The following is a 19011-nucleotide window of genomic DNA, read 5'->3' as shown; positions in this document are numbered from 1 at the left end:
ACAATCCTAATAGATCCGACCAATCCTATTGTTCCTAGTATGATCCTACTTTGATCCTATTCCTACCAATTTGCGAATCTATATAGGATCAGGATTGTTTTGGTGAAGTGGGATTGCATGATCCTAGAATTCAAATTGCAATTATAACAACCACAATGCTGTTATTATTCTATCATTTGTTATATTGCTTTGCTACTCGCATCTAACTTCTTTATTTTAACTATACCTTTACCTTGGAAGGGTCATACTGAGTCTATCCAGTATCTATCTGAAAAAAAATGCAAATTGCACAATCATGTCCTTAACAAGTTTAACAAATTTAATTGTTTAAATTCCACAAAAAGCACAATGGAATCAGATATTACCCCTTTGTCTAGCATAGGTGGTTCTTTTCTCATGTTTTAATGGGATAATAAAGCGCTTGATTCACTGTCTTACTCTTCTTTTCCTTTGCAGCCATTCTGGCAGGTTTTAAGTCGGACAAACAGCAGGGGTAGAGGAGTTGTCGGTGAGAAGTCCTCAATGAACTTATTTGGGTGCATTTTTGTTTATTAGTTAAGAAAAGTTTCAAGGTTTTATTATATTGCTTCTGAGTGTTTTATGTTTTTTTCCCTGAAGGTGTCTTAGAAGCAAACTTTGTTGAGCCTACTCACAATAAACAAGATTTTGAGAGAACTTCCCTTTTACAAAAGCTTGAAAGCCGCTTGAAAGAAATGACACTTGAGTACTGGTAAGCTATTGTTTTACCTTTTATGTACATGTGCAGATTTTGGTATTCATTGTTTATTGTGGAAATATCATCTGGACTCCTTAAGTCCTGCAGGTTTCGTTTGCTGTTGCTAAATTAGTCCGTAGAGTTTGCTTTTCACGTCTCTTGGTTGGATTCCCGCCCGGGGGGGGGGGGGGGGGGGGGGGTGGGGTTGAGCACCACTGGAAATTTAAGAGTTCTGTTTTTTCTTTACAAAGAACTAGGATTGAGTTCATGTATCACTTGAAATATGATGCTGGATCAAAGTGATTCAAATTTCATAATTTATATCAAATTGTTTCAAATGAATTCAAGTTAGACTGGGCCTGATGCTCTTAAATATTGCAGAAACAAATGGGATTCACTAGCTCTTGCAATGGTTAGTTTCTTGTTGTAAATACTAAATACCTAGCTCTTGCTCATGGTTCAACTTCAAACAGGGATTTTCATTGTGGACTACTTGGGTATATTCAAGCTAAACCTCGAGCCAAGGAGTCTCTACAAGGATCTTGTTATTCTATACCTCATAATGGCATAAAAAACCCTGTTACATTTAATCAAAGATCCCTTGCTACTGGTAACGTGAAAGCAGACCTTGCTTTTAGAGCCTCTCAAAATCCAGCCGCTACTTCCTCCCAATGCATAATAAATAGAGCAGAACCATTAGCAACTAACTTTGAGAGGACCTCTCAACAAGGTAAACTGTTGCAGTTGATGTGTGTGCTAAAAGTTCCTAACCATATTGACTTATTCCCTACATATGATGACTTGTGCCTAACAGGAACACGTATGAAGAGGATGGAACATGTTGATTCTATTGAACCTCGAAAAGTGAAGAGGCAGGCTGGCACAGGGGCCAGTGTAATGGATACCAGGCATTATCAGGAAGTACAGGTTTGTGTTGGAACACTCAATTGTATCTGATTTGCACTGAAGTTGGTTTATAGGACATAGGAGCGCACCCAGTGAGTATGGCCATGCAAATTTATGCAAGATCACAATTGGATTTGGGTGTTTGTTTTGTTTGGTTGTTCCCCCCAGGTTTTGACGGGATGTCTGTTGGCTTGCTAATAATCAAAGTAATTCACCTATGAACTTCTACGATGGTTCATATATATATTTGCATTTTACTTGGTACTTTTAAAATTTAAGGCAGTTAATATAAACTGCCTTATTTTCAGATCTATCATTTCTTTTACACTTCGTGTGGGATCATGGAGTTTGGACCTTGGATTTAAACTTGTGTGGATTTGGATAAAACGTAATACAGAATTGTATTGAGTCTCTTTCAAATCCACACAAATCCAAACCCAAGCCTCGAAATCCATGCTCCCAAACACTACTTTAATGTATTTTTCCAAATGCCTTTGTAGTGAATCGTTTCTCTTATCTCGAAGGACTGTAAACATTTAGTTTAGGAACCTTGTTAATCAGGTCAATTGAAGCCTGCTTCAACAGGGATAAATATGTCAACAAATCAAATTCTCATCCATAACTAATTGGTTTTTCTCATTATAAATCGTCATGGACTTTAAACTAGCATCTCCTATTTCATATATTCAAGACACCGGACATGTAATTATATACTTGTGTTTTATTTTTATCCCATGAAGGTTGAATTGTGTTCTTTATGCTTCAATACTAAACTAAGAGGAATGTGCTCTTCTTTAAATATGGGTTGTTTTCAAACAGTGTCGTGCATTATTTAACTCATCAATATTCAAAACCCAGATCGGTGCTTGACCTGAATAAGGGACTGGGTCAATTAGACTAGTAGTTGAACCGATGTGTTAATTTTTTAAATATGTATGTATAATTTATACATTTTCTGTGTATTTTTCTGTGTTTTGATGTGTGTGTGTGTGTCTGTGTGTGCGCGCGCGCGTGCGTGCCATTGCATGTATGGACATATGTATAATGTTCTAGAACTAGTTCATAATATCTTCATCTAGTTTACCAACACTTTCTTGTGCCCAAGTAATAAGCATCCTTCTTTTCTCCCAAATGGTTAGGTGATCAAGTCCAAGTCCCCTAAACCACTTGTGTGATGCAGGTGGTCATATGCCAAATCATGCTGGACTGCCCATGTTTAACTGGTTGACTTGGTTCATGAAATTTGCCAATTTGTCATATTCATGAACTGTCTAGATGGTGTTAATTACATTAAAAACAAAAAGAAAGAGAGAAGAGGGGGAGAGACAACAACTAAGGTGCCCAAGGATATGAGCAAGTCCTAAGATCGACTTGTGTTCCTAGCCTCTTTTGGGAGTTCCCTTGAGGCTTTTAGGGGTAATTTCTTTGGGTTATTTATTGTGTGATACGAAGGCAGCTTTGATGTAATATTTTTGTTCCCCATGAGGGTGTTTTTGTCCACTTTTTTTTTTTTTTTTGCTTTTTAGGATGGCTCTTCACCCTCAACTTTCTTACTTTTCTTCCCTCCATTAATAAATCAACTTCCAATTACCTTCATATCATCCCCACAGCTTTTAACCAGCCATGTTCACTTAAGACGTGCTTGGGAATCACAATGGATAATAAGGCAATGGCAAAATAATGGTAAGTAGGAGAAAGACAACATACAGTGTGCGACGCTGTTTAAGCTTGCGGAGAGCAATGGGAATATCAAGATCCATGGTTGGAGCACGCAGATTAGGAACTGGATCTTTAAAAGCCAGTGATTTTGTTCAGCAGTTGAAGCTAATACTCTAAGCGATTGGAGGGGAGATACTCCACTGGTTGGATTGGAGGTAGAAGACGCTGGAGGGAGGAGGAGAATATCCATAGCAATTGGAGGTGTCATGGAGAAATCAGGAGTAGTGGATAGCAGAGTGGAGTAATTGCGTATCTATTTGAAGAATAGCATCCGTGAATAAAGGTTGTGTATATTAACAATGTCATCAGGAGTTGCAAGGTCATAGCATTTGTGCCCCACTGAAAATGGAAACACAACATGGAAAAACAAACTCAGTAGCTCATGGGGATAGTTTATTTAGCTTAGAAAATAAATTTTGAACAAGTGCAACACACCAAAATCATGAGGAAACATGAAAGACAGTTGATTTGGAAATACCAATCAGGTGACAGAGCTGCATCTAAAACAGCTGAAGTCTTTCAATTGATAAGGAAGCAAGCAAGGAGGATGGCATTACCTCAAAAATGTATAGGACATGCATATGTTCCATGACTGTACAGGCAATATGTAAAAGATGTTGATTCTCTCTGCCGCATCATTTTGCATAAGATATTTGAATTATATGAAGATTTTTTATGAAGGATGGTATATCATGTTTCATGTATTCAAGGGCATTGTCTGCTTTCCGTCACAAGAATGGACTTTCAAATTGAATTTTTGTATCATTACAAAATATTCAAATAGCAAAATAATTTTCCGGTTGGTTATTTAACATAAACAACCAAGTTACACTGTACCTATCATCAATAAAGATAACAAATTTCTAAAACCCAAGATACTAAAGTTGCAACATGAACTCTATGCATCAGAATGTACCAAAGAAAGCATTGTACTGTTTTTTTATTGGTGCGAAGATTGAACAGAGTGGTGATGTATACCTAACTTACATGCCTTAAATCATAAAGATAAGTTTGGATTCTGGGAGGGCTAAAAAAGAAATTGGTTTCGATGATTTCAGATGTTTCTTTCTATAAAAAATGAAATAAAAACTTCCATAAATTGAAACCCTTGAAATTTCCATTAAAAATTTTAATCCTTGGATAAAGCTGGAGAAACAAGAGTGTTAAAGCTAGATATACATTGTTGGCCCACAACCTAATAGCTTAACTTTTAGGTAAAGTGGTAACCTAACAAGGTATCAAAGCTGGTTACCAGGAGGTCCTAGGTTCTAGTCTTGTTGCTGCATTTATTTTGTGATGTTTAAAAATTATTATTGTATTCCCTGTGATTGGTGTTATTTATCATTTATTTATCTCTCCATGTGCTGTCGGGCTGCATGTGCAGGGGAGTGCTAAAGCTTGATATACATGGTTGGGCCCAAACCTAACAGCTTAACCATTTTGGTAAAGTGGTAATCTAACTGAGAGGAATAGTCTAATATAGTTTTGAAGTGGATGAATAGCTCAAACAAGCATGCCACCACAAAGGATGTCCAGAAGGATGAAGGGAGACTGGTTTTCTCAGACAAGTATCCAAGTAGCAGAGACCATCCAGCTCACTATTGGCACTAAATATCTTTGTCTGGAGGTTTTTAAAAATACAACATGAAGGAAATAAAGTAAAAGTGCAAATGGACTTGCCTAGAACTAATCAACTTAGAAATTTGTAGCATACAATACAAAATATGACAAAGTAGAAGGAATAAGGTAAATAGAGTCTTTGCACTGAATATGAGGTTGTTCCATTGCCAAGATGATATTGGAAATACTTGAAGAATTACTCAACTGAAGAACAGGACAATTTACCAGTTATGTGATTGGTCCCTAAGGCAATTATTCAGTTGGAAAGAAGGCATGTGTACCTGAATGAGCTTGAGTGGTTGTAGCACTGGATATAGGGATGGATGTTGTACCTGGTTGCTAGCTCTACTCACCAATTTACCACCAGAAACACTGCTAGTACCATCTTTTATGCACGCCCTTTGTGGGATTATCAACTTCTTGCTGCTAAACACGACACAGCTTGAGTTGCTGTATTGGTTTTCCAAACTTATTGCATTTAGTAGCGGCATCAAAGGCGAATTAGAGCTGTATCAGCAGCTAATTAGAGTGTTTTTAGCTGGTTTGACTCAGTTTTTGCTCTTGGCTTTGGAGCTCTTGTATCCTAACATATTTCATTTTCTAATAAAGTTCTTCTAACCTTCTTCCAAAAAAACATTTATCAACTGTATAATTATGCCTTCCATTAAATGCATTGATGACTTCAAGGTATCCTCGAGCTCAACCTTTCCATGATGGTCTAGCTCTACCACATGGACCACAAACAAGGTAGGATCTCACCGGCAAACACAGATTATTTCACCCAATTGTAGGTACCTGGTGGCAAACCATATGGCAACTAGAAACTCCTTGTTTTGCCACTTAAGATTGTGTATGCCACCGGTGAGCAGATCATGACATGCAGCACCTTGCTCATTCCTTAAGACTTGAAAAGTTGCCATCCAGTGTGAACCAGCGTCCATTTTTAATTTGAACATATTTTAACATATACTCTGGAAACACTTTTTTCATCCTGGGAATATAATTCATAGACGAATTCCTTATTTAATTTGCACTTACGGGTGTAATAGGTTTAATTCTTTTATCCAAAACCGAAGATTGAACCTAAGTAATTGGTTTCTTAATAATTAGTTTTTTCAGTGATTTATCGGTTTTTAAAATTTTTAAACTGGTCCAACAAATGTAAGTCATAATCAATTGTTTAGCCCAAAGCATGTGTCAGGCAATTAACTGAGCCCAACTTCTTGTAACTGGCCTGAGGCCCATGACTCTTCGAATAAACAGTGTGAGTGGATATTCTATAAGGAGCGTAAGGCCCATTCCTTTTGTAATTGGAAAATATAGGACAAACATTGCAAGGTAGCAGAATACTGCAGGCTAACAGCAAGGGGAAGCAGTGCTGCAGTAGGAGGGGACTGCATTGTCCCATACTTGCCCCACATCACCAAAAGTTAAGTTTGGGGAGCCTCCCTTATTCTATAAAAGCCCCATTCCTCCAAATTTTATGATTACATAAATGTATGGACAAAAATATATAAAAAAATGCATATTTCAGTTTTTTGGTTTATTTTAGTAAAATAACATTTATATTTTGGTTTTTCGATTCAGTTTTCTTGTAAAACTGAAACCCAAACCGAAGAACTGAACCAAAATGTTAAACAGTTCGGTTTTGGTCTGGTTTTGGGTTTTTGCACTGTTGAAAGGCATAAAGTTCGAGCACACTTGTCTCCCCACTACTAATCCAAGTCATGATCACATAGCTATCCCTAAATAAGGCTTTTTACCCTTCAAAGGAAGGTGGCTCATGAGTCTAGAATTCTGCTTCCCTCTAGCTCCAATGAAAACCTAACTTGGAACCAAATAAGAAGTCAACTTTATATAGGTCATTGCAAACCTATTAAATAAAGTTCAGCAGGAGGCTGGAGAGCAAAATATGTAACAGCAGACATTAATATCTGTTTTCCTGCAGATCACGTAGCAAATATTCCCAGGAGATTACTAAAAAGTTCAGATGCTCTAGAAATTGCAGGAACCAGACATCAAACCCAACCATTGACAGGTCACTAAACTAGAGTAACAACCCTACAGGGCATAAACCGTGCACACAATTCATGCGAAGTTATTTAGATCACACAAACACCACAGAACCAGCTGCCAACAACTAGATTGCTGCACCTGGAACAAGAAGAGGATGACCCTGCCTTCTGTCTGCCTATTCTACTCCCCAGTTGTGCAGTATTATCTTTTTGTCCCAAATTGTGTGTGTTAGTGTACTAAATTCTTGCTTTTAATGAAATTTGAACTTTGTAGCATACCAAATTTCACATTATATACCTTTTTTTGCACCCCCCCCCCCCCCCCTCTCCCAAAAAAAAAAAAACAAGAAATGGGTTCAACTTTCAACATACAAAAGTTATATGTCGCAAAAGAAAATGAATTGCTAACTTGTTTTGCATTCTGTTTGTAGCCTTCCAATGCTACTGCTAATCAGTTGAATGTTCAAGAAACCACGAACTTGATGCAAGAAAATAAGAAGCTTCGTGCACAGTGAGTATATTATGATTCTGATTTTCTACAAGTGCTTTTTTGATCTCTATCAATGTAGTATATATGGATTTTACGAACTCTTGGAACTGCTGTTTTGGTGTATTTGAGAGAGATTTCTCCTAAGGCCAAGGTCAAATGTTTCTTGGCTGTATTGTCTAGAGTTGGAACAGTAATTGAATGCTTGTGATAATAAAGAGCATTGTCTCCTCTGTTCTGGAAACCAGGAGAGTTTAAAGATTTTTCACAATATAATAAATATACGAAATGAATTTATACGCTATTTTTCATAAATTTTGATGTTATAAATCTAAACATTTGCTTAGGTGTTGAGGACTGAGGAAATAACAAGTAGCTCAAACAGTAGACCTCATATAACAAAGAGATAAAGTGTTCAAGACTTCAAGTTGTGGCATTTATTACTCAATCAAACTGGCCTATCATTCTCAACAGCTGTACAACATGAATTTTTAAATATATAAAAAAAAAAAAAACAAACAAATATCAAAAGACAAACTGTCAATCTGGCTCATTAACATTTGGTCAGCATCCAAACCATTATTTGCTTCGTCAGTATCACCGACATCATCATAGAATTTCATCTTGTCCATCATTAAAATTATTGTCACTATAATAATTATTATCGTCAAACTTATTAGCTTATTAAATATCTAACTACAGCCTCAACTTAAACATTGATGTTTGAAGTTTCTACAGAAAAATGAATATCAATTCAAAAATGAATTTTTTAAGTTCATAATTTTGTCAATATTAGATAAATAAAATCACTTCCTAAGTGGCCTATAAGTTAACACTGAACATAAGGCAAACTTATAGTGTAACTGATTTAGTATAGATTCAAAATATAATGTATTGTAGGATCCCGCGATCCTACCATGGTCCTCTTACTGATTTGCAATTCTATGTAGAATCAGGATCATTCTTGTACAAATGTAGGAACCTACAATCTGGATTGCAATTTTAACCCAGCCTGATTTTCAGCTGATCAAATGAATTTTTTATTTTTAAATTATTTTTTATTTGGAGGAAGAGAAAGGAGGGAGGGGTCCAATACAGTTTTATGCATTATATATATAAATATATATATACTTTTTTCTGCAGATGCTTGGAATATGAGAAGAATGAGGAAGAACTGAATCTCAAGGTACTTTCAAATAGCAATAACAATGACAATTACGTTGCACTTCTTCAAAGCTGCTATTAATTTTAAAACCTTATCTATATATAGCATGGTATTTGAAACTTTTTCTGTTCATGACCTGATTTTTGCACCACTTAATAGTACCCCTGGGTAGGAAATGTGTTTATGGAAATTTGTTTCTAAATTGGGTAAGAAAATTGTCCTAGGAAACAGATTTTGGACACGTTCAGGACACTGATCTGGAAATGCGTAGTAATAATTTCTTTGGTGGAAAAGAAAAACTGAGCTTAGAGAAATGCCCGTGAGTCTCATTTTTATGCTTTCCAAATTGTTCCTCTGGTGCTTTGTTTGGTTGGTGCAAAATATATGGGAAGAGATTTAAATTCCTATGAAGAGTTCAAATTTTTTTTGTAAACTTTTTTCTGGATGCTGTCAAGGAAAGATGTAGGAAAAAGGCTCAAGTAGTGTGCAACTACTCTGAAGTGCAATTGTTCATGGACTTTAAATTATTTTATGCAACTTTCATGATTTTGAACGCATGAAATTTGTCACAGAACAATAAAATTGCTACTTTCTAACACTGCCAATCACTCGCTCTTGAAACATTTGTCAGCATTCTCTGGGCTGTGTTTCCTCCCATTTAATTCCAGTTTTTTGTTTCAGATGTGTATTTTTTTTTTAGCATTTTAGGTTTTCCTCTGTTGTTTGCTGAGATTATTAAGGAAAAGAAAGCAAAATGAAATTTTGAATCATCTTGAAGCTGAAGGAATGCATTCAAAATTTTAATTTTGTTTATTGCCTCTTTTTTCTCAAGAACCAAGTAGAGCACATAAATTTCCTATTTAATTCCAAATTTGCAATCTCCGCCTCAATTTTTGTGTCACATGCACAAGCCTCTCCACTTGTGTCTGCTTCTCTTTTACTTTGTTACAAAGTGAAGTGAAGCATTATTTTGTGTCATTTATGAGGTGTTTGAGAGAATGTTGTCCTTGAGAAAGTAGAAGAGAAAAGATTATTTCAATTTAAAATCCATAGTTGTCTTAGTACAGCAAAGAAAAAAGTTTCAAGTGCTTTTCAATTGTTTAAGGATTTGTGTCATTCCCCTGGGCTTCCCAAACCCTACTGAAGCCCCTTCCTCATTTTTTGGGATGAACAACTTACCCCAATAAATCTCAAAAAGTTGACACATGCTGAACAAATTCAAACTGATAAAAAGTTACTGGTGCTAATGCAAGTCAAATTATCCCAACCACTGCTACACCATGCAGTTGAAAGCAACTAGGCTTTTATAACTACTAAAATTTTAAGTGTTCCTATTTGTCTCTGCAGGTGACTTGGCTTAGAAGTGAACTGGGGAAGGTTCAACTTACTCATGCTCAGTTGTTGGCTGAACTTCAATTGTTGGATGCAATGAAAGCGGAAAAAAATGCAAATGAGTAGATCTCGTTTGTTGCTATTGTAAATATGTAGATTTTGTTGTTGTTATGCCTATGTAAAATAATTTTTCATAGGTCAGTTTTTAATTAACTGTTTGAAATGACCTAGGTTCTAATAACTGAAATCAAACTGCAGACCCCTCTTTTACCCTTTTCTTACCCTGGGAGGTGGGGAAGGATGGTGTTGTTTGGCAATTTAGGTTTTAATGATCCAATATGTCCTGTAAAATAGAGAAGGCATGGAACTATCAGAAAAGGTTTTTTGGTTTTGAATGGAGTGAATGGAAGTAGCTTTTAGCATTGTAAAATGGCTTGTGATACAAAAGTGCACAAAGCCTGGGAAAAGATTCAAAGACATGCCCGTTTGTGAAGAGTCGAAAAGGAGTCTTGGTGCAGACATTGTGAGTTGTTGCCAGTCTTGTTTTCTTTGAGGATTCTTTAGGCTAAACGTATAGATTTTGAGTTATGAATCTGGATTTGTATGAATTTGGATAAATTTTAATAAAATTATATATTATATTTTGTCCAAACTCACACAAATCTAAATTCAAGACTTCTCTCCTAAATATAGGGTAAGGGATTTATAAAATACAAGATGTGGCACATGAGAACAAATGAATTCCAATTCTCAAATATAAAATAACTCTGAATTCCACTATGTTAATTATGACTAGTGTCTTAAAAGGCTCAATTGAGGCTTTCCTCAAGGCAAAGCATGCCTAAAATGCCTTGAGACTTAATTTAAAATACCAAATTTCAAAAAGTTTAATGCGTGGCTTGCGCATTTTTTACAAAAAGCACGTCTTTTGTGCTTTTTTAGTTGAGATTCATGCATTTTGGGTATGAAATTGGTTAGAAACTTTTTACTACATTTTAATGTCGTCGTATGAGTTGATTTTTATATCTCAACTTTTCTAAAATAATTGACAGTTGTATTTACATCACGAAAATATTTTGAACTTTGTAATGATATAGCTGTCTCTTATCATGATATATGCCATGTATTTAGGTTAGCAATTTTTGAGTGACCAAAATTTATTCAGTTTTCTTAAAACATTATATTTTTTATTGTCTAAATTTTTACTTTATTTTTAAATATATAATTTTTTTAACGTATTTTTATTTTATAAATAAACTTTGACAAGGTTTATGTCCCAATGTCATCAAGTTTACGCTTTGCCTCTTAAAGGGTTAAAATGCTTCGTCATTTTTACTGAAAATTTCAATTTCTAGCAAACCCTTTTGAGGGCATAGGCTCCCTTTGCTTTGAAGGAAGTAAAGAATGGTCTTGGCTCCTCTCTACTGGCAGCAAAGGGCAAACATCCTCTGCACCCCACAACTATCCGTTCAAAAAATAAACGATGGGGATTCAAATAAAAATAAAAATTCTCTTCAAATAACAAAATGATGTTTCTAGCTGAAAGAAGAAAAGATTGGGAAAAAATATTTACATACTTTTGTTCTTACGTACAATCCAATATATAATACAATAATCTATTCTAATCAAGGAAACAATTTCTTATTAAATGATATCAAATCCTCCATAATTACTCACTTTGCTAATTTGTATTTTATTTACAAAGATATTCTAGGTTGACATTTTAACACTCCCCCTTAAGTTGGATCATAAATATTAATCATCTCCAACTTGTTAATAAGATAATCAAAACTCTGTCGTTCCAAGCCTTTAGTAAGGATATCTGCAATTTGTTCCTTGGTTGGTACATAAGTCATACATATAATTCATTCTTCAATTTTTTCTTTGATGAAGTGTCTGTCTAACTTTACATGTTTAGTCCTATCATGCTGGACTGGATTAAGAGAGATGCTAATAGCTACCTTATTGTCACTATAGAGTTTGATAGGAAGGTTCACCGGTACCCGTAATTCCTCCAATAGTTTTCGTAATCACAATCCTTCACAAACACCTTGAGCGATTGTCCTGAATTCAACTTCAGCACTACTACGAGCCACCACATTCTGTTTTTTGCTTCTCAGAGTCACGAGATTTCCCCAAATGATTGTACAATATCCTGTGGTGGATCTTCTATCTTCCACTGATCCTGCCCAATCTGCATCTGTAAAGATCTCAATTTCCTTGTTTTCACATTTCTTAAAGAAGAGTCCTCTTCCTGGGGATCCCTTGAGGTATCTAAGGATCTTGTATACGGCATCGAAGTGAACTTTTTTTGGTGAATGCATGTGTTGACTTATTACACTAAATGCAAATGCAATATCTGGTCTAGTATGTGATAGGTAGATCAGTTTGCCAACCAATCTCTGATACCTCACCTTTTCTACTGGTTTTCCACAATCTTTAACCCTCTTTACTGTTTCTATCGAGGTTTCACTGGGTTTGCACCCTAGCATGTCAATTTCAACGAGGAGGTCAGTAACATACTTTCGCTGAGAAACACTAATCCCCTTTTTTGTTCTTGCCACTTCCATGCCCAAGAAATACCGCATCTGTCCCAAGTCTTTAACTTCAAATTCAGTAGCCAGAATCTTTTTCAATTTCTCCATTTCTATAGTATCATCACTAGTAAGGATGATATCATCAACATACACTATTAGAATTGTTTTTTTACCTCCTTCAGACTGTTGGAAGAATAGTGTATGGTCTGATTGCCCTTGTCGATACCCTTGATTCTTTAGTACCTTTGCGAATCTATCGAACCATGCTCTCGGAGATTGTTTGAGGCCATATAACGATTTCTTTAGTTTACACACTCTGTTTTCTTCACATGTTCTACTGAATCCTAATGGTATAGTCATGTAAACTTTCTCTTCTAATTCTTCATTTAAGAAAGCATTTTTAATATCTAGTTGTTGTAGTGGCCAATCTAAATTGGTTGCCAGTGACAAGAGAACTCGAACTGTATTTAAGTTTGCCACTGGTGCAAATGTTTCAATATAGTCAATGCCGTAGGTTTGTGTAAAGTCTTTTGCAACAAGTCTGGCGTTTTATCTTTCAACTGTTCCATCAGATTTACATTTCACTGTGAAAACTCATTTACAACCTACTGGCTTCTTCCCTTTCAGTAGATCTGTCAACTTACAAGTTCCTTTTTTCCTAGGGCTCGCATTTCTTCCAAGACTGCCTCTCTCCATTTTCGTATTTCTAGAGCTTCCTGAATGTTTTTTGGTACTTTCATCTTGTCCAGATTAGAGATAAATGCACGATATCCTATAGACAAGTTTTTATAAGACATGTATTTCGACCAAGGATATTGAGTACATGACCTGTTTGTTTTCTGATTGCAATAGGTAGATTGATATCATCAGATGCAGAATTGTCAGAGGAAGACTCAATTACCAGATCATGATTATTCGGAGCCATCACTGGGTCCAACGCTCTTGGTGCCTTAGGTATGAAATTCTCCTTCTCCTTTGTTTTCGGCTTTCTTGAGTAAACCAGTATGTCTGCGTTGTTTTGTTCTCCTGCATCTCCCCCTGAGGGTAAGTGTTCAGTTGTGTTTGGCAGATCGGGAAATACTGTAATGGAAGACTCAATAGACTCAATAGATGGGTCAGGGAATGAAGTAACTGGAGTAACCGCAGATTCAATAGTAAAAGGATCAAAGAACCAATCTTCACTCCTCCATTTCTCCCCCTGAAGAGAGGGCTTTGAGAAATAAGGAGTGGTTTCAAAAAAAGTGACATTAAGACTAACGAACAGTCGTTTTGAGATCGAGTCATAGAATTTGTAGCCTTTTTGGGTAGGTGAATAACCAATGAAAACACATTTAATGGCACGAGGATCCAATTTATCGCGATGGTGTGCATGGACATGAACAAACGCAATACAGCCAAAAATTTTCAGTGGGAGATTGGAAGGGAGTCGAGAGGTAGGAAAGTTTTCCTGAAATTTCTGCAGAGGAGTGACAAATGAGAGTGCACAACTTGACATTCGGTTAATGAGATGTGTGGCTGTTAAGATGGCATCGCCCCAAAAATAATGTTTCATGTGGGTAGTAAACATTAAAGCCCGGGCGACTTCAAGTATATGTCTATTTTTTCGTTCAGCAACCCCATTTTGTTTAGGGGTATCCACACAAGAACTTTGATGAACAATCCCATGATCTTGGAGATAAGTTCCCAGGATGGTATTGAAATATTCCGTACCATTATCAGTACATAGGATCTGAATATGAGTCTGGAACTGTGTATGAATCATGGTATGAAAATTGATAAAAATGGAGTGGACTTCAGTTTTGTCTTTTAGTAAGTAGACCCAACAAAGACGAGTATGGTCATCGATAAAGGTCACAAATCATTTTGTATTGGTGTGATTTAGGGAACGTGAGGGACCCCATACATCACTGTGAAACATAGCAAATGGGCGAGATGGTTTGTATATGGATGATGGAAAAGAAGTACGACGATGTTTAGCTAGCTCACACACTTCACATTGAAACTCAGAAGCCATTTTATTTGAACAAAGAGAAGGAAACAAACGTTTTAAATATTGAAAATTGGGATGACCCATCTGTGAATGCCATAATAAAAGTTCATTATTTTTAGAAGTAGATGTAGAATCACAAATTGCAGTATTACATAATTCACTCAAACTTGTCTCCCTAAAGTAGTAGAGTCCCTCATGCACTTTAGCAGTGCCAATCGTCTTCCCCGATGATAGGTCCTGAAAAACACAATGGGAGGAAACAAATTTAGCGAAACAATTTGAGTCTTTTGTTAACTGACTGATAGATAACAGATTGCAGGATAACTTGGGGACATGTAAGACTGATTGTAAAGTTAAGGAATCAGATATGCGAATACTTCCTTTTCCAGCAACTGGTGAGAGAAATCCATCTGTAATTTTTACCTTCAAATTCCCGGCATATAGGGAGTAGGATGAAAAATATTGATACGACCCAGTCATATGATCGGATGCACCCGAATCAATTATCCAAGGGCATTTGTAACAAGATGTGGTTTTTAAAGCTGACAGATGATTACCTCGATGAGCCAAAGAACCAGAGGAGGACTAACCCGATGTTTGCATTGATGAAAACATCTTATATAACTAATCCAACTGTTCAGGACTGAAGACACTGCCAGATGGGGTATCATTGTTCTCTCCTTGTGATCTTTCAGTTGATCCGCCAGTATTGGCCTGGTACCCACGATTTTTGTGGTATTGTCCCAGTTTCCAGTCTGCCGGTTTTCCATGAATCTCCCAGCAGGTATTTTTTGAATGACCTGTTTTTCGACAATGTTCACACCATATTTTTCCTCTTTGTGGCCATTGACTAGGTCCTCCTGGGCCTTTTAATGCAAGAGCTGAGACGTCCGGCCCAGCGTGCAGCCCATCTAATTTTTGGGCGGATCCATGTACAGCCGGGTCCAGCCCAGCGGATTCATTTTGGGGTCACAACATTACCCGTCTCCTGTTCTCCTCCCGTCTGAACTCTGCGAAGACTTCTCGGGTTGAAGGGAGAGGTCGCCGGCCAAGGATCCGTCCCCTTATGTCGTCGAGCTCTCAATTCAGGTCGGCAAGAAATTCGAAGACCCTCTTGTTTTCAAGCCTCCTTCGGTGTCGCGTGCTATTGCCAGAGCACTCACACTCTTCGTCGATGCTCAGATCGAGCTCCTGCCAGAAATGACTCATCTCCATGAAATACTTGGTAACCCCTCACTCACCTTGCCTCATCTGCCACAATCGGGTCTTGATGTCGAAGATTTGACAGTAACTTTCACCATCGGAGTACGTCTCACGTACGGCTTACCAGACCTCCTTCGCCGTCAGTAAAAACAAATCAATTTTTCCGATTGATGGTTGCATTGAATTGACGAGTCAAGCCGTGACTATGGAATTTTTGGACCTCCATCTTTGCAAGGCTACAGTGTCGAAAGGATCTGGTTTCCTTCGCTCACCAGTAAGGTAACCAAGCTTTCCTTTTCCCTCAATTACCAGTTTTATGAATTGAGCCCATTCACGGAAATTTTTTCCATTTTGTTTTTCAAATGAGAGTGGAAAAACTGTGTTATCATTCGTACTCCCACCGGACGTAACCTCTGAATCGCCGGTGATGTTTGCAGAGGAGGTAGAGTCTTTGCTGTCAGCCATTGTTTAGTTGGGTTTAAGAAACCCTAACTCTGATACCATGAAAGAAGAAAAGATTGGGAAAAAATATTTCTAACATACTTTTGTTCTTACGTACAATCCAATATATAATACAATAACCTATTCTAATCAAGGAAACAATTTCCTATTAAATGATATCAAATCCCCCATAATTACTCACTTTCCTAATTTGTATTTTATTTACAAAGATATTCTGGGTTGACATTTTAACACTAGCTTCAAACGAAAATTCTTCTACGTCGTTTAGAAATCTATTTGACTATTTCTGTCCTCTATTTCTCTCAATCAATATTCCCTGCTCCTCGGCCATCTTAGCCGGTCATAAGAAGATTTAGATCTTCTTAGTGGTTGTTAAACAAGAAACACAGCTGCTGATGCTGTGGGTAGTTTGGAACCCCCTGTTGTTGCAGTGCTTGATGCAAAATTATGGAAGAAGAAAAATATTTGGGAGATCAGATTGCTCCTTTGGTGAATCTGTTCATTAAAGAAAAAAATATTTTGAAGATCAGATTACACCACTAAATATGGAAGTTGGTGCAAAATTATGGAATTTTAAGAGTTCGGTGAAAATCGTGTTGGTTGCCTAGAATTTAAAATTTCCATAATCTTTTGTTTTGTTTTGTTTCTTGGTTTTTTTTGTTTTTTGGTGTGGTTGCTACACAATACATCTTGCTTGCTGCTGTGAAATCTGCTTTGGCTGCAAAAGAAATTCTTGCTTGGCTACAATGTTCATGAAGTTTTGAGAGTGATTGCTGCACAAGACATTCTTGCTTGGCTGCAATTTTAATACTTGATTAGTATAACCTTCGTGGAAATTCTTGTCTAGCACAGACATTTTGAAGTGAAGGGGAAATGGGCGAAATGTTTTATGGAAAAGACTTTTATTGCAGGTATGAGGAGCACACAGTTAAGTGAAAGTTTGAATTTTGATGTAAGACATTATCTAAAATGTAAAATCAGATTTGTGGATCTAGTGTAATTTTTTAAACATTTTAAAAGGGAGGTGTTCTAAAGAGTTGAAGGCAAGTCAGACAAAAATTGCCAAGGATAAAGATGAAAAATTCACTCCTATTGATACAGACAAGTGTACACATCTCATATCTTTGAATTATTTCAAGATGAATATGATATATTCGAAGGGACCCTTATAACTAACTAGTCATGAGGAGAATCAATCAACTCATGAATACATGGTTGTCATTTCAAATATTCATTGTTTTAAGTTTCAATGAACATCTTTCAATTGTTTGGAATATAGGGTATAAGATTTTCCTTTGACGCGATAAATCTTAAGAGAGATTGTTGTATAGAAATATATCGCGTGAATAATTATTATGAGGAGTAATCTTTCACTCAGCTATTAATGATAAAGTTATAAAAAAAATTAAGAAAAAGTCAATTTTCACTTTGTATGAAATATTCATGAATCACTTGCGTTATATTGTAGGCACCCCTAAAGCATGGCTCGTGTTCGATATCATTCAAGGTTTTAAATGTCATGCGACATAATATGAGGAATGAATTTGTCGATTTTAGTTGGTGTCTTATTCTTACTTTATTTCCCACACTTACAATATAATAGTCTAATTAGTATATAGTAACTTTGCTTTTTTTTTTCTCCCTCTTTTCTTTTTATTTTTGTACAAATTAAAATACATGACATTCCACACTATCGACCATGTCCAATCGACAAAGATCAACCAAACATCCTTTGTTGGTCTTTTAATTTACTATATCTTAGTTTTTATTCAGTATTGTGTGATATATGTGAAGACCTTGTTATTATTTCTATCACACCATTATTATGCTTTCTTATTTTTGCAATTGGTGTAATTGTTTACTATGAAACAATTGGCAATAAATTGATAATCATAGAGGTGCTTGATTTGAACTTGAGAAGAAGAAACTTGATTGAAGTTGGTTGCTTGATTTCCAACAACTAAAAAATTTGGTACACTAGAATGGAATGGCGCATCTCATATTTTAAGATTTTGAATTCTAAGAAGATCTTTAGAATTTGCTCAATAGTGTGTTCAACTAAAATTTCAATTAAATTCAAGCTATGACTTTTTCAATTGGAAATAGAAATTCTAAACTAAACAAAAATTTTATGAACCAATCCTTTTGTATTCAAGACCATATTTATAAGTACAAGTAAAAAGGCAGATCTTTGAATTTGTATGAGCTCAAGTATAAGGAAAAGTATTTCAAACAATTTATACTAACAATAGTATAGGCTCTTAATTTGTGTGATTGTGTTTCCAATAGCCTTATGCTTCAAGAATGAGTAAAGCAATGAAAAGAAGAAACAATGTCTTATAGCATATACAAATCTCTACTTCATAATTGTTAGCTAATTAGAGTTTTAAATTTATGGAGAGGCATGGCTAAAGTGTGATCCGGTTTGCATATAGAACAGCTTGACAAAACCAAATACATATAAGTAGGTATTCATGAATAATATTATTTAATCCCATATATAATTTAAAAAAAAATTATTTAATCCTAGGCATGTAGAGACCCAGGAAATTTAGATAATAAGAAAATAAGGAAAATGAGGAAATTTGGTTTGATGAAGACCAAACCATCGACGGTTTGGAGAGGGGTGCAGAAAACCGTCAATGGTTTTCTCTGCAATGCTAAAATTTAAGAAGAACCGCGAGCCATTTTTATAAAATCAAAACAAAATATCTCTCTCTCTCTAAACCCTACGGCCCTAACCCCCTTCTTTCTTCATTTTCGATCCGATTATAGCCTATTTTGACGATCAGAAGCTACCACAAGGTTCTTGGGATTATTTTCTGCAAATTAACTAGAGCGAATCGTTGAGTTGGGGTTC

General features: G+C 36.1%; 1 protein-coding gene across 7 annotated transcripts in view; it reads left to right on the top strand.

Moving 5' to 3' along the window:
• LOC131146004 (protein MICRORCHIDIA 6-like) overlaps positions 1-10389 on the top strand; it is a 107780-nt gene extending 97391 nt beyond the window's left edge. For all 7 annotated transcript variants that reach the window (XM_058095245.1, XM_058095242.1, XM_058095240.1 and 4 more), the window contains 7 exons: positions 457-508; positions 619-730; positions 1189-1445; positions 1530-1642; positions 7407-7486; positions 8606-8648; positions 9975-10389. In XM_058095245.1, the coding sequence (XP_057951228.1) occupies positions 457-508; positions 619-730; positions 1189-1445; positions 1530-1642; positions 7407-7486; positions 8606-8648; positions 9975-10085 (768 nt within the window). In that variant the 3' untranslated portion in view covers positions 10086-10389. The remainder of the gene's footprint in view (positions 1-456; positions 509-618; positions 731-1188; positions 1446-1529; positions 1643-7406; positions 7487-8605; positions 8649-9974) is intronic.
• The last annotated feature ends 8622 nt before the right edge of the window (positions 10390-19011 follow it).

This window comes from Malania oleifera, chromosome 13, assembly GCF_029873635.1.
Source record: "Malania oleifera isolate guangnan ecotype guangnan chromosome 13, ASM2987363v1, whole genome shotgun sequence".
Taxonomy (NCBI): Eukaryota; Viridiplantae; Streptophyta; class Magnoliopsida; order Santalales; family Ximeniaceae; genus Malania; species Malania oleifera.
The sequence above is the reverse complement of the archived record's forward strand: the minus strand, read 5'-3'. Positions and strand labels throughout refer to the sequence as shown.